We start from the raw sequence: 16,372 nt of genomic DNA, 5'->3' as shown, positions 1-16,372 counted from the left end.
GTCGGTCTCCTTCTTCTTGCGCCGCTGCTGCTTGCCTGCCGCCGGGCCTTCCGCGGCAGCGCTGCCCCGGCTGCGGCCGTCAGCTCCGTTGGCCCGACCTGATTTCCTGCCGGGCCCGCCGGTGAGCCGCTGCTCCCACCGACGTCCCTCCCGGCGGTGCTCCCGGGGCGGTTGGTAAGTGCTGGCTGAGGTGGGGGTGACGTCGGGGGAGGGGCGGCCCAGTCCGAGGGCACGGCGCCGCCGCCCCTCGGACATTGGGCAAGAGTCGTAGAGAAGCAATCATATGACCATGGCTCTTCATGTATAACTTGATTCAAGACCCTCTTCAGGCACCATTCTCAGTGCACCAGCTGTATCAAATCAGTTGTCCTTTATCAAGGGAATCTTGATAGTTCTGTAGTTTTTCTTTGTGTCCTCTGTAATGCTCCTTCACTTTTCATTCCATTCTATTCCCTCCCCCATTAGGATGTGGGAGGAAATAGTCTTTTGTAGAAGAATGAAATTAATAGTGGTATTCCCCAGGGATTCAATATTGAGTCCAGTGAGTGTATGTATTTATTCCTGCTGTGGAAATGGAGGGAGGCAAAGAATTTGATTGAAAACATAATGATTTGGGTAGGTGTGAAAGCCTAGCTCAGTGAAGAGCTGTAGGCTGCTCTAATGAAAGTATATGAGTAGGGCAAATGTAGGAGCACTCTGAAATAAAGCATAAAGCAAACTGGAAGTGGTATTATAGGTACATGGCAAGTAAAAATCCCACCTTGTACCACAGAAGCTAATGACTAGTGTGTTCCACAGCAAATGCTGTTGCAAGTATAGCGTCTTTTATCTGGGTAAATTACACCTGGAACATGAGTGTTCATTTCTTGAAGATTGCAGTCTACATGTTAAACGTCTTCAGTTTAATTTAGTTTGGAAGCAGAGCAGGTTTAGATTGAATTGGACTTCTCTAGAAGGAGAACTCCACAGGAGGAAGCTTAGAGCATGCCTACCGTAGTATACCTGTGGAACTTTCTACCACGGCATTTGCAGCAAGGAAAGTAACTGGCTCAAAGTGAGAAAGATTCCTGAGCTAGTTTCTTGAATTGTGTGTAGACATGGGCACGATCGGAATTACAGTCTGAAAATTGCCCCAATTTTGGCGTTTGCACCATCGGGACCGGGCTGATCGGTTCCGTCCACGGCTCCCGGTTCAGCGGTCGGGTGGGGCGCTCGATCGGGTCTCGATTGGATCGATCGGTTTATGTTCAGGATTGCAGTCTGCAGACAGTCTGGCGCCAGCCATCTGTTCCCGAGGGAACGGAGCCCCGTGGAAACAGAGCCTGGGGAATGCCGGAGCTGTTTGCCCTCCTTCTGTCGCCCTGGAAACGCAAATGGAAGCCCAGCTTTCCTTGATCAGCAGGGCTTCCTTCCAACCACGGAGCAGCCAGAAAAGTGCTTGCCCGTCTTGTCCATTTGGGAGAAGAGAGGGGAGGGTGGGGGAAAGGGGTGTTCTTCTGTAGCCATGGGCACTCGAATCTCATCCCTGCAAAGCCTGAGAGGCAGCTCTTACGGCCAAACACAGCCCTCCTGTGTAGCAGACCCAGGCTTTATAAATAGCCATGTGCTGCGCAACAAAGTTTCACTTTCCGCTCGCTGGTGCAGTGGGACAGAGGTGAGCTCTTGCTTGTCGCTTTTGGAGAGAGAAAGCGCAAGAGAGGGGGGGGGGAGCTTTAGCTTTGGGCTTCAGCGGATAGGGAATTAGGGAACAGGGAGCTATCTCCTCTGGTTCCAGGGCTGCCACCTAGCTCTGGGGCCAAGCTCGGTGGGCACCTCGGCTGAGGGCTCAGGTCTGGGGTGTGTGTGTTGCAGCTGGGGTTGGGCTCTATTCCTATTCTCTCTCTCTGCTTCCAGGGCTGCCGTCTAGCTCTGGGGCCAAGCTCAGTGGGCACCTCCTTGGCTGAGGGCTCACACAGTATTACACACTCTAGTGCCTGGTCACTCTGGTCTGGGGGAGTGTTGGTGGTGGGGCGCCCTCCCATGTCGGCCTTCCCGATTCCCGATTCTGTATCGGAAACGGGACTTGATCGGCGAGGTTCGGTACCTGGGTTCGGCGCCACCGCAGAATCATGATCAGCTAAATCGGGATTATTTTTTTGGATCGTGCCCATGTCTAATTGTGTGCTTGGAAGTGTCTAAGAAGCCAATGCATGCACTTCTGAACTGGTGCTGAATTTTGTCAGACCACAAGTTACTGTTTGTCATTGTGAGAGCTGAACCTGGAGAAAGTACATTCGTCATTGTCTCCAGGTACGGTATGTATGTTGGTTGCTTTATTTTCTATTTTCTGTTTCTGGGACTGCCCTCGGCCATGTGCTATGCCCATATGTATGCTACTCCCGACTGTTTAATTTAGTAAACTATGGACAAGGCGCCTGGACTATTTTAATGACTGTTTTAAGATTGTTACTGATTTGATAGATTTATGATTAATTTATCGTATGTTATGGATGTTGAGAACCGCCCTGAGTGCATTTGTGGGGAGGGCGGGGTATAAATCAAATAAATAATATATCCCTTTTCTTCTTTCATTCTCTTTATTTAATGCTTCTTTTTCTTTCATGCTTTAACCCAAAAGCAGAGTTTTGTGCTTTCTCAATTTCTAGTGCAACAAAGTTGTGATGAGAAACAAATGTGGGTTGCCAGCCAAACCATTCATTTGTGGAAAGGATGGACCTGAACAGTCCACTGGCTATTAAAATTTGAATTTCCTCATGATTATTTTGTTTTTCTGTTATGTTTTGCAGGAGTGGGCCAGAAGATGGAGGCCAGATTCCTCCTCCACCAGTCTCCTGGAATCAGGTGTCAGGGTTCAGATCCCTGATTGAAACTAATTTGAAAAAATGTCTGAAAGAAATATCTGAACTAGATACCTGGCAGGCACTACAGCCTCTCACAACGACCTATCTGATCTACTTGGGGTTGTATTACAGTAACTACAGTCAGCAGGTGAGGCCTATGGAAATGATGCATTCTCTTCTGCAAGTGTCTTTGCTGTTACCTGTACTGCACCAAACTTTCCAAACGTCTTGAAATTGAGTCAGTGGGAGGAATTGCAACTGTCTGCAATAAACTGTTTTGTAAGCCCAACTTGTCTCTGGTCGTTTTTAGTCTGATAATCTCTCAGTATTTCCTGTAAAGTGAAATTCCCATCACTAAATTGAGAATGTATGCAAATAGCCACGCTTTGGCCTAAAGGTTGATTCAATTGTAACTTTCCCTGTTCATTTTACGATTTCTGAAGTTCATAGGCATACGTCAAGAGTTCCTACATAACTTTTCAGGGATAACCCTGAAAAGTTAGTTCCCAGGTAGGAATATAGGATTAGTTTGTGGAACCATCATCAAATATCTTTTCTTCATTTGTATTCAAGAAGTGATGAAATTGAAAGAAAGGTTTGTCTCAACCACTCCTTAGTTTTTAGTGTAGTTTTGTTAGGTCATTGAGCTGGAACTTTTCTCAGGTCATTTAGAAGGAACTTCAGGATCTTACTTGCCGCAACCAGTCAACAGTTCTTAAAATATCACCAAGCAAATGAAAATATTTGTCATTAAATCTTGACATTTGTTTAACTTTTTGAGGAATGTGGCCCAGATCTTTGTACCTTCTGCATAAATTAGCTATTCCTCCAAATAATGCCTGTGCCATTCCCATCTCTCTCTCTCCTCTCTCTCTGAATATAAATAGAGACAGAAGAGGGAGTGGAAGCAGGGACTCTGATGGGACAACGACAAGATTACTGCATTGTGTTCAGTCTGTGTAGACCCTTCCCTAGAACATATAAGAAAGAATGGATGGCACTGAGATAGCAGAATGTGGAAGCACCCCTTCCCCACTAGCCAGTTATTCAACATATTTTGGCACTCTTGATCAGTTGCTGATCCTACAGAGAAGATGGTCATTCCAGAGTGGCTCATCTCTTTATCCTACAAGGAGCAAAGTGATTGGCCAAATGGAAGGGACTCCATGTCTGGGTTTTGTCAGATACTTGGCATTGTCTAGCCTTAGCTTGTACCATTGGCTTGTGCATTGGTGGCCCAGTCCTTGTCCAATGGCACAGCTTGTATTTGAGTGCTCTAAAGAAACATCCGTAGGCAAACATGTTAGAAGATTTTCATACGTGCATGGTAATATGTTGTCCTAGAGGTTAACATGATGCATCTGTAGTGTTCTAAAATGAGAAGGAAGCAAAGTCAACTGATCTGACTCTTACCAGCTGTGAATTACTATCTTTGTATGAAAGTCTTCATAGAATCTCTTTTTCTGTGTTCTCCACAGCCGTCAGTAAATCCTGTGGACTGCTTGGAGGAAGTGGAACGTCTGACGCTTGAGTTGGTGTTGCCTTTCCTCAGCCAACCAGCCATGCAGACTCAGTGGGAAATGCTAAGGTAATGATGTTCCCAGCAATTCTGCCTCAGGTCATTAAACCAGAGGTACTCATTTTCTTCCTCATCCTGCCCAGAGGTGGTACGATACTATAGGTTCCTAGGTTACAAAAGCAGCTCAGCAAATCTGAATTTCCTTTTATCCAATAGGCCAAGCTCCGGGTGTTCTATGATTTTGCTTCCATTTGCTATATCAGTTTCTCCATTATTGAAATAAGTGGAATTAAAGCATGTAAAATTAATATATGCTAATCTGTATAGAATTAGGTCATGATGTTCTGCTTTTGATCGCAGAATATAGGTTACTTTGCAGAATTTTGCTCTCTTGTTCGTAGAGTTCAGAGCAGTGTCATTGGAATCATAGAATCATAGAGTTGGAAGGGATATCCAGTGTCACCTAGTCCAACCCCCTGCACAATGCAGGAAATTCACAACTACCTCTCCCCCACACCCCAGTGACCCCTACTCCATGCCCAGAAGTTGGCAAAAAACCTCCAGGATCCCTGGCCAAACTGGCCTGGAGAAAATTGCTTCCTGACCCCAAAGTAGCGATCAAGTACTTGAAGATGGCTATATCACCTCCCAGCCGTCTCTCTTCCAGGCTAAACAAACCAAGCTCCTTCAACCATTCCTCATAGGACTTGGCCTCCGGACCCCTCGCCATCTTTGTTGCCCTCCACTGAACATGTTCCAGCTTGTCTATATCCTTAAATTGTGGTGCCCCAAATTGAACACAATACTGTAGGTGAAGTCTAACCATAGAAGTAGTCTCATGAGTCTGTTGTAGAAAAAGTGCCTTGTGGCACGTTGGATTTGTTGATAGAAGTTTTTATAGGGTAGAGCCCACTCTGTTAGAATTTCAGTGAAATTAATTTCAGGTGGGTAGCCATGTTGGTCTGTAGTCAAGTAGCACCTTAAAGACCAACTAGATTTCCAGGGTACAAGCTTTCAAGAGTCCAGTCTGACAAAGAGAGCTTTGACTCTTGAAAGCTCCGTACCCTGGACTATAAATAATATAAAAATAAATAAATATTGAATTTTGTAGTTTATCTCTCTCTGTTGCAAAGAATTTTGCAAAGAACTTTTTTTAATAAGAACAGCAAGCTTTTCTGCTGTGCTTTGCTCTATAGTGGAGGTTTTTTTTCACATGTTGGATTTGCTTTCAGAACTATATATAGCAGGACCTCTGGCCACATTAAAATGTAATGAACCAGCTATTGCTGCTTACTGTGGGGTGTATAAATTTTCCATGCAGTTAAAAGCAAACTTATTGAAATAAAAATATGACCCTGAAATTGTTTGAAATAATTGATGGTGAGCTAAATGCCATTATTGTTGCGTTTAAAATGAATCAATCAAGTATCCATCAGTGCTGGCAAAACATTAAATTTCAACACCACGTTGAAGTACAGCTACATTGTATTTATTTTGAGATGGCTTACTAAGTAGGTTTTTTTTTTAAGGAGTAGCTTTTTTCTCAGTGAAAGTAACTTTTTGGTGTATCATTATTTCTTTTTCTCTTTTCTCTCTTCCCTCTCCCCCCCCTCCAAAAAAACAGGCCATGCTCAGTTCTGTGCAATCCTTTATCCTATTCCCCAGCACCAGAGTCTCTCCCCAGTATTGTGTCTCTGAGTTGCACTGGAGGCAAGTCCCCATTGAGTTTAGTGGGCTCGAAATCACCATTTGCCTTTCTTACTGCCCTCCTTGTCCTTGTCAACAACATCACTCACATCCATAAAGGGCTGATTGGCAAGGTGAGTTACCATCTTTTTATTAGGCTACTGTTTGTATAGAGGAAGGGCACTGTTGCATTTCGACAGGTGCCATATCTCAGACTCTCTAGCAATGGCAGGGTTAGCCTGGTCATTACAAAACAGAGAGTCACAGGAGCCCGATGGTAGTGTGGTGGTGATCAAGCAGACTGGTATAAATCCAGAGGTATGTTGGGTGAGCCCCACTAAAACATATTTAGGCCTCCTTGAGGGGAATGGGAAAACAAGATAGACATACTTTAATAAATAAGTTAAAGTTAAAAGTTGCTTGTATAGTAGTTTGTATAGTTATATTCCATCTGATCCACCATTGTCTTACTCAAAAAACACAATACACAGTAGAAGTGGTTGCCAACTACAGAAAGAATCAAAGTAGTGGGCAGGTGGAAAGGCTAGAAAATACTAGTGATTAGTAATTGGCTGATACAAGTATGAAGATTATGGACCTGGTAGTAGGAATGAGGGGAGGATGAAATGTTACTGAATAAATTTATAATCTAGCAGGGAAAAATTCTAAACTTCTGGAATGCCAATTCCTAAAGAAATGTTAATATTACAAATGTGCATTTCTGACATTTTGTCTACAAAATATATTCCAGTGATATAACACCACTGGCTCTTGAATACAGCCTTTGCGAACACCAGAGCAGATCTACAAGTCTGCATTCAGTGGGTGCCAAGATTTACAATACTGTACCCTACATTATGCATAAGAACAGTTTTGACCCTAGTCCACCCCACCCCTGGACACAGATGAGCAGGAAAGATTCTGATTATGTTGTCATCATCCTGTTCATGCAAGCAAAAAACCAGATATTACGTCTTGCCAGAAACTATCTGGGATGTGACGGTATTAGAATTAATAAAGACATCTTACTAACCAGCCTGATTTGGGCACTGACAGGCTACTCATTTATTCAGACTTGAATGCTTATTCTTCTGTGGCAAAAGGGTCAACCATAAACAACAACAACAATAATAATATTTGATTTATATATCGCCCTTCAGGACAACTTAATGCCCACTCAGAGCGGTTTACAAAGTATGTTATCATTATCCCCACAACAAAACACCTTGTGAGGTGGATGGGGCTGAAACAACTCCTAGAAGCTGTGACTGACTCAAGGTCACCCAGCTGGCTTCAAGTGGAGGAGTGGGGAAGATTTATGAATGTTTTAAATTGCTAAATAGCAGCTTTGGGATGTTGTGTTTTTTTCATTTTTGGGATAATCATGTGAGGCTATACCTTTGTGATTCTTGGATTGGTCAGGTGCGTAATGGGTCCTAAACCAAGAGGGAACTCTGTAGTTCCCTGTTTGGGTTCAGGTATCTTGAGTGTATGAAGGTCTGGCTGCATTTCTTCCTTGGTAACTTCCTTGAAAGAACAGGCTCTAGCAGCTGATTGCTGCATGTGTGACTCCTGTTTATTAAGCAGCCCAAAAACTTTGGGGGGGGGGGCTCCAACCCCTCTTTCCCTTCAATCTGCTGCCACAGTCTGCTAGGTCTCTCAAGTGAGAGGGGAGAAGATTAGGCTGACACCCAAGTCCTCTTCCTCTGTCCTTGGTACTTTACTTCCTCATTAAGAGAACACAGCCATTGTGTCCTACCTGGCCAAGGCCCTCCACCTTTAAAGACAGCCTTGCAGGCTGCACAAGCCCTGTAGAGCTTGATAGGTGGGTGCTAATTTCTAGGCATCTATCCCCCTTTCCTGACTCAGAGCTAAACTACACAAATTACACAAGGATGCTCAAGTGAAGAGAGACGCAACGTTAGCCAGGAAGCGTAGTTAGAATTTCACTTCTCTCTACAGAGCCAACAAAGATTGCTCCTCAGAGGGTTTGTTAATTTCATCTCTCTACAGAGCCAGCAAAGATTGCTCCTCAGAGGGTTTGTTGATTTCCTCTTTGCCTCCCAGAAGGCTCTGTTAGTTATTAGCAAACCCTCTGAGAAGTGGTCTCTGTAGAGAGGTGAAATTAACAAAACCTCTGAGGAGCCATCTTTGCCAGCTCTGTAGAGAGAGATGAAATTCAAACTACACTTCCCGGCTACCATTGCGTCTCCCTTGAGCATCCTCGTGTAATTCGTCTCGTGTAGTTTGGCTCACAGCCTCATGCAGTCCCTGCCCCCGTTATGCTGATCAGCTGTGCAGCAGGTGAGGATTTAAAGAGCCCTGCTGTCAAGGTACATGCTGGTGCCTCAGCTGCTCTTTGACAGCCAATTGGATGTCAAGAGAGCATTAAAAATCTGGGCAGCTATAGTGAGCCCCAGCCGTCCTCCCCCCTCTCTTGGTTTTAGATACTCCCACTTCTTGGCTTCTAGAGGGACTCTTGACTTTGTGGCCCTGCCCTGTGGAGCAACTGCAAGTTGAGAGGGTTGCTGCCAGTGCTTGCTACAGGGTGAGTCTAAGAAGCAAAAAAAGGTTATATTCTCTCTAATATAACTGTTGGTAACTGTCTTCTACAGTATGTCTCCGTGCTGGATTCTAAAGGCCTGAATGATTACCTGCTCCAGAGCTGGACCATTGGCCCACCTTCTATATTCCACTCCACAGTGTGGCTCTTGCGCCATGAATACCACCTGCAATATTTTGTGCTTGCCTTAGCTCAGAAGATGGTAAGCTCCATGTTTCAAACATATATCCTGAATTGCTAAAAATACAAACTTATTTGGAAAGGGGGAGCATGAGTAGAGAGGACAACGGGGCCCACTGATTTATTTTAATGCCCCTCATTTTTCATATGAAAAAAGAAGCCACAAAATGTTGTGCATCTCCAACTTTCAACACACATGAGCACAACATAATGGATTATTAATAACACGCAGAGATACAAAGGAGTCTGATCCAAGGACTTTTTCAGATGGCGCAAGTTGTCTGGGCTGTTCTTATAATGTTCTTGTTTATACCAACCACAAAGTAATGTGTGTCATTTACTTTGGAAAAGGCTGTCAAACTTCAAATATTGGCAAACCAACGTCTCTGCGTTGCCACATCTGTTGCCATACCTAACGTATCTAGTACAAAATAGTTTAGTGCTGGGGTGACTTAGGAGCTGTGGGAAGATTCTGAAGATATTAAGCGGGTCATAAGTGTTGAGGGCATTGATTTAAAAATGGTTCCCTTTTACAACTTAATACTGAATACTTTATTCCTGGCACAATGAGTCCTTCCTCCACCTTCCTATACCTGTGTCACTGGAACTTATTGCAACATTTTAACAGCATTTTTGTTTCTTGCACAGGCAGCTGCTTGTCCAGATTATGGCCAGCATGCTTCACTGCATCACTATGTTGCCATGGTTTTGTTAAGCCGTTTGTTGCCAGGCAGTGAGCATCTGGCTCACAAGCTTCTGTTGGGCCTTGCCTTTAATCCAAAACTGATTCCGTAAGTTTCCCTCTCACCTTTCTTTCCTATTACTTCCCTTGAGTAACCCCATTTCTACTGTAGAGTTTGAGATGCAGATAAATCCTTTGGGAAAGAAGGGGGAAAGGGTTTATAGAAGAGCCTGGTTACTTGCCAGAAGTAACCCAGCAGGGGCCGGGGTCTTGATCCAGGGAGTTTAATCTAAAACCAGGGTTCTTCTTAACTCAGGGGATGATTCCTCTCAGAGAGGATTGTTTGGCCTTAGGGTGTGATTTATGATTTAGGTAAGTTATTTTGACTAAATGGAAGTTTCACATTCAGAGGCAATAAACCTCTGAATACCATGCCAGGAAGCAACATGAGGGAAAGGCCTTGGCCTCTGTGCCCTCTTTTCTTGGCCTTGTAGGGCAACTGGTTGGCCTCAGCGTGAGACAGGATACTGATCTAGGTGGTGGGCCTTTGATCTAATCCAGGTTCTTACGTTCTTAACTCAGCGTGATGTCCTTTTTGTGAGCTCCCCAGAGGTTTCCATCTAGTCACTGATGAAGATTGAATGCTGGACTAGATTGATCTCCAGTGTTAATCCAGCAAGGCAATTAACAAGTTCATATTAACAGCACAAAATGTTTCTTCAGGCAACAGTTTGGTATCCTGCTGCATCTTCATTGGCTAACAGGGAGATAATGCACTCTGTTGGGGATTACTGCTGTGATATAGGAAAATAGCAATATGCCTCTCTTGGTTGATAAAGGGGAAGTACCAACATCCATCTCTCTTTTTTTTTTAACAGTGAAGGCCAAGCTGGGGGACCAGAAGCTGCTGACTTCTCGGACATCCTGCACCTGGGCACAAGGGCAAAGCTGACACAGCCAGGCTCAGTGGCTGCCATTTCTCCCCATCCCAGTCGTGGAGTCTTGCTGAAAGAAGCATACCAGCATCTCCCATTTATCCAAGCCTGCTACCTCTCTCATTTTGTTTACTTGGAGCCTGCGCTTGCTCGGTCCAGAGATGCTTATCAAGGAAGAACTCACCTTGTCCAATCCATGCTTCTTCCTGAGGTCAGAGGACCTATTCTACCTTCTGATTGGCCTTTCCTTCCGCTTATCAGCCTCTATAACAAAGTGACAGGTGCAGAAACACAGTGGGCTGTTGTAAATTCCTTTCCAGCAGATCTGGTGAACATTGTGACCCGGAACTTGCAGTGGGTCCTCCTCTTGGAGACCTGGAGAGCCAGAATTCTTCAGGGAATCTCAGCTGCAGCTAAACTTGCAAGGCTTATGTGTGTGTTCCTCACTGGCAGTGACTTGTTCTTGGAAGGTGCCGTCCATTGCTACACAGCTGCTCTTCTGTCACTTTACTGCTGCACAAAAGTCTTGGACTCCTTGAACTTGGATGCTCCCCTCCCTGGTTTAGCTTCTTTCTATGACCTCTACATCAATCTCTTGGAACAGTTTGAAGGTGTCTCCTTTGGAGACCCCCTCTTCGGAGTCTTTGTGCTGCTTCCCTTACAAAGGCGGTTCAATGTCCAACTAAGGATGGCTGTCTTTGGAGAGCATGTAAGCACCTTGCGGTCCTTAGGAGTTCCACTCCAACAGGTAGGTCTCAGGAGTATTCCTGGATGGACTGTTTGCCCAATCAACGAAATATATTTGTTCGTTTATTTTAAAAGTATATATCCTACTTCCTCTGCTTCCATGCAAAGCTAAAAGAATTTTTTTTAAGTGTAGCAAGATTTGAGTTGATACATGGCTAATGAATGCCAAATCCACAGTGGAGCATCTGTTTGCTTCGCTCTGTACCCTGATTATGATTCATCTCACCACATGCAAGAGTGTACATTTGCAAAAAGGTTTCATTTCATAAATAAATTTAATTAGCATAAATCAGTGTTTAAATACATTTTATGTACTGTATGTAAATCATACTGTGAGGAATCAACTGCCCAATTCCTCACACACCTGTCTTAATACTGAGACATTGTGCTGTCATTATTGTCTCCTTTGACTGGCAGCAGCTATCCAGTCTCAAGCAAAAGTCTTTTTCATTGCCTGCTACGCAGACATTTTAGCCAAAGCTGCCAGGGATTGAACTTAGGACCTTCTGCATGCAAAGCAGATGTTTTCTCATTAAGCCACATGCCCTCCCTGCATTGTTTGTCATAAATGGAGTTTCTGCAAGGTTAATTCACCCTAAGTTCAGGCAAACCTTGTCCTCTAGGGTTGCTCCTGATCCACTCTGCTAATTAATATGGATCAAGTCCAGTTTTCTTTTGTGCAGAGAATATTTCAGGAAAGGTGAAGTTTCTTTCTTGGCTTTGCTGCAGTTTCCTATACCTCTGGAACTGTACCTTTCTCCACCTGAGGACAATCTGAACCTCATAAGGCAGTACTTCCAGACACTGGTCACAGGCGTCTTGCGGCAGAGCTGGTGTCCAGTACTCTATGTGGTTGCCGTGGCTCATGTGAACAGCTTCATTTTCTCTCAGGAAAGCACCACACAGGTATGTGACAGTCTTTCAGTAAAATGAAAAAGTCTGGCCATAATACATACTGTTCCTGTTGTGCATATGTCTTCCCGGCGCTGTGTCTGTGTCTTTTTGTTGGTGATAATGTTAAAAGCAAGCGGCTTTTAAAACTAGAACACTTTGTATGCTGAATATCTTGTGCTTCAATGCCAGCACACATTTCCAGAGTCCTCTGTCCAATTTACCCCTCAAAGCCTTTTAATATGTACTGCAAAGAGTTTGCAGCATTTTTGTTCTTGTGGGAATTATAACTTACTGTTTTTCTAGGGAAAAAACCCTTATGGGATCATGGTATGAGGCCAAGTGATGTCAGAGAGAATTCTGATGTTTTTCCAATTCACAATGACAGTTGCAGTCAGTGAGTAATAATAATAACATCAACTGTGTGTTTATATACTGCTCTTCTAGAGAGATTATTGCCCCACTCAGAGTGGTGAACAAATTATTATTATGGAAATGCGGTTTGAGTTAGGTTGCTTGAAGGGGTTCAGTACTTGACCTCCCTTTGACCTTGGTGAGAGTCCTTCATGTTGAAGATGGGCAGAATCTACATGTTCCAAAGGCAACATAGCAAAACCCAGAATGGAGCTCAGAGCTGCAGCCATCCTGTGCCTACCCGTTACCGTTCTGTCCAGGAATTCCCAGCTCGAACCATTTTGAGGGCCATTTAACTTTTTTATTAGCTCGTGTTGTGCTTTGTGCATACTATGAGTTGTATGTGCATCATTGTAGTTTTTGTGGTAATCGTGAAAACTATATTTCTGTTATGAAAAAGCATTTTATTATACTTGTATTGCAAATATTAAAAAATATAATAAGTAATATAGATGATAAATAATTACCATTTTCATTCATATTGATAATCCTGTACAAGAGATTTTAAAAAATCTTATTTGCTTATGTTATTGGATTTGTACCCTGCCTTACCTCCAAAGAGGTCGGGATTGGGAATATGGTCTCCCCGGCTCCCAGTTTAATCCATACAGCAATCCTGTGATATAAATTAAGCTCAAAGTGAGAGTTGCTGGCCCCCCGGTCCTAGTCTACAGTACACTGGCTGTCTTACATCTTGTGATGAAAACATTGTTTCTTATGCTTTGTATTGCTTCTCACTCATTTTTTAAAACCAGAGGGCCATGCAGTAGCGCCAAGCCATGTAATGCAACTGAGCATCCTCCAACCTGTGCCACTAAACCTCTAGGGGGACAGGAGTGGTGCTCTGCCCCCAGGCAAGCCAGGCAGTGTGCTGAACACTCTCTGCCTCACCCCAGCTGCACCCACTTGAACATCAAGGGATGTAGTCTGTGGCAAGAGCTCACACATTGTTTATGGCTTCAGGAATCTCATCAAAGTAGCTCTGTCCTGACTTTTTTCCCATTGCTGCCTTGCAGGCAACGTGAACATGAGGCTACATGTATACTTGGTTTATGGAGTCCTGTCTGGGCCATAGATCAGGGCATTTCTTATGCATGAAGATTTCAGCTGTTGCATATTCAATTTTGTCTATGATAAAAGGACAGGAGTACCAGAGCATCAAAGTTTTTGCTACTACTGAAGCAGCTATAAAGCTCTGATGTCTAATGTTTTCTGTATTTTATCACAGGAGATTGATGTTGCCCGAAAAAACATGTTGGAAAAGACCTGGCTCTTGGTGGATGAGGTAGGCTTTCAACATGGATCCTAATATTAATAATTGCTTTTTACAGCTGCAGTATTATCACATTGTGTTTATGGGGTATGTCTGTGTATGCCTGGACTTGTGTTCCTTGATTCAGCCCCTTGGCTTACTGCAAACAGTTGTGCTAATTTCTGTACCAACTCTTTTTCCCTGTTCAGACAGCAGATCAGTGGAGTCATGGGGTCAGTAGGGATGATGCAAACTGCAAGGAAGAATGTCAAAAAAAAATGTGCATGCACTCTTTTTGTTTTGGGCAATTCCACTTTAGTGTTAAGAGCCAAATTCGTAAACCAGCCTCAGTGGGAACATATGATTCAAATATGGGCCCATGCAGAGCACACTTTTGAGGAGTCATATGGATTTTGGCTTGGATCCAGTAATGCAGAAACATAAATGAACTTAGCAGGGTTCTGCATGTGCAAGTTCTGGTTCAACACCTTGTGCTTTCTTTCCTATATATTATAGTGCCCCCAAATTGGTTGCACAAGATGTTGAGCAAATGGCAACACAAGTGGGGACACAATAAGTTTTGACTTAGTGCAAGCAGCAAATATTCTTTTTCTTGCATTTCTGTTTGCAGAGGAACTCCAGTGCAAGTGAAAAATTTTCTGGATCCAACCCACTGTCTTGGGTTTGTTCAGGTTCCCCCCCCCCCAATTTGCTGTTAGATGAGTATACCTAAAGTTGTGCTGTAAAGTGGGGGGAGAATTCACAGGCCCTTATTTGATCCACAAGAACAGCCCAATGAATTCAAGAAGTGAACTGGGAAGGCTTGAGTTCAGATTTGACTGCAGCTACCTACTCACTTGAAGATCTTAGGCAAACTGTCCATCATAAAGGAAAATAATTTTTGCCTGTATTATTTTTGGCCAAAAGTAGCCAGTTTAAAGATTAATACAGTTATGTATGAAGCACTTAGAATACTTGAAATTTATTACCATTCAGTTCAAATAGCAGAGTCCATAGCTATGCTTACAAGGTTTTTAACCAGCATTTTAGTACTGGATACAGATAAAATGTGAATTTTAAAACAGATGTGCTAATTAGATAAACAACACCAGGACTAAGCACATTTCTGTGCATTCCCTTGCCCCTTCCCCCCCCCCAACATGTAGTATTGTCCAGAAAGAGTTTCCAGTATTTTATATTGAATCCACTGGGAAAGCCTTCTGCATTTTCCTTCTTCCTTTCGACTCTTCTCAATTTATTTCTTGCAGGTGTTGAAGAGGCATCTTCTCTATTACAAGTTGCCCAACAAGGATAGTCCAGTAGGGTTTGACCTTCATGAACAGCTTCCTCCCATTCGGCTAAAGCACCTGCACACAGTCACTAAGAAGGAGCATAAAGAGGGCCCACTGCTCTCCGATTTGTAGCGAAGAATCTCTACAGCTGGATGGGGCAATAAAGGGTAGCAGTGTTAAGCCAGTGGGAGAGCTTGGTGATCTCCATGCTGTTTCCCCTGAACAAAAGAAAAAGGATTTGCTCTGTGAACCTTGGTCTGGCCCAGCCTTCGTAAAGCGAGGAATATCTTCCCATCACCAGACAATGAAGTTTCATGGTGGGGAAAAAATGAAAGAAACAAGTGTATGTTACTGAGAGAGAACTTTGGCAAGTTGTTTTTGATAAATAAAATTCCATTGACATTTTCTTTTATTTATTTACATTATTTATATCTGCCTTTCTCACTGGGACTCAAGGTAGATTATACAGAGTAAGTCAATAGAATCAATAGAATCTGACATCCAATAATCAGTACAATAGTGTTTGTATAGTACTTATTGTTAGGATACATCGATTTATAACACTCTAGTAATTGGACAGACAGTTCAGTCTCTACACAGAAGGTTAAATGGACAGAAAACTGACAATGGAAATCACAACACTTAAAAACCAGTGGGAGAATATCTGAATCTTCCATTGCTGACCTAAAAGTGGCTGTCCTCAAACAGAAACATCAAGGGGAGATTACAATGTGAGATTGCTGAAAAGGAGTTCATTCACAAATTCAGAACAATGGACATGTCTCCCTGCCCGCCCCCCCCCCGGGGGGGTTGAACACAAATTTGGATTCTTAACTCACTACAGATGCTCTAATCAAGTTGCATTGTATCTTTACATTCTGATATCTTCCTTTGCTATGCCCCTCCCATCTAATCAAGCTGCTTTGTACCTTCACCGGCTGATGCCCTCCCTTGTAACACCCCACCCACCTTTGGTTGGGATATAAGGCTTGGGTATCTTCATTCACTCGTGTCTGAAGAAGGGAGCTCTGACTCTTGAAAACTTACACTCTGCAAATCATGTTGGTCTCTAAGGTGGCACTGGACTCAAATCCTGTTGTAACACTCTAGTAAGGGAGCTTACCTCAACCTGTTCCTCTAATTTTCTCATATTGATCTGAAACATCAGTCTCATACTTTCCCAGCTTAAGCAGTAGAATTGGCCATGTCCAGCAAGGAAGAAGCTGACTTTCTGAAATAGTTCTTTGGGTAGTGATTGGCACAGTCTGCTAAGTCCTGCAGCTTTTTTGTGTCAGATGTTTCAGGAAACTACACTAGAAGTCTAGTCTCCGTATAAAGCCACCTGCCTCTTTCTACATCTGTCTCTTGCTC

General features: G+C 43.5%; 1 protein-coding gene across 3 annotated transcripts in view; it reads left to right on the top strand.

Moving 5' to 3' along the window:
* The window catches only part of RPAP1 (RNA polymerase II associated protein 1), a 65,750-nt gene extending 50,363 nt beyond the window's left edge, over nucleotides 1–15,387 (top strand). For 2 of the 3 annotated variants that reach the window (XM_054971962.1, XM_054971963.1), the window contains 9 exons: nucleotides 2,787–2,988; nucleotides 4,319–4,428; nucleotides 5,984–6,179; nucleotides 8,661–8,810; nucleotides 9,437–9,579; nucleotides 10,349–11,153; nucleotides 11,882–12,058; nucleotides 13,686–13,742; nucleotides 14,978–15,387. In XM_054971962.1, the coding sequence (XP_054827937.1) occupies nucleotides 2,787–2,988; nucleotides 4,319–4,428; nucleotides 5,984–6,179; nucleotides 8,661–8,810; nucleotides 9,437–9,579; nucleotides 10,349–11,153; nucleotides 11,882–12,058; nucleotides 13,686–13,742; nucleotides 14,978–15,133 (1,996 nt within the window). In that variant the 3' untranslated portion in view covers nucleotides 15,134–15,387. Of the gene's footprint in view, nucleotides 1–2,786; nucleotides 2,989–4,318; nucleotides 4,429–5,983; nucleotides 6,180–8,660; nucleotides 8,811–9,436; nucleotides 9,580–10,348; nucleotides 11,154–11,881; nucleotides 12,059–12,349; nucleotides 12,441–13,685; nucleotides 13,743–14,977 lie in introns of all 3 variants that reach the window. The other variant, XR_008596548.1, reaches the window with a different exon arrangement.
* Nucleotides 15,388–16,372: the final 985 nt, after the last annotated feature.

Source organism: Eublepharis macularius, chromosome 2, assembly GCF_028583425.1.
Source record: "Eublepharis macularius isolate TG4126 chromosome 2, MPM_Emac_v1.0, whole genome shotgun sequence".
Taxonomy (NCBI): domain Eukaryota; kingdom Metazoa; phylum Chordata; class Lepidosauria; order Squamata; family Eublepharidae; genus Eublepharis; species Eublepharis macularius.
Note: the sequence above shows the minus strand (reverse complement) of the source record. Positions and strands in the feature narration are given on the sequence as shown.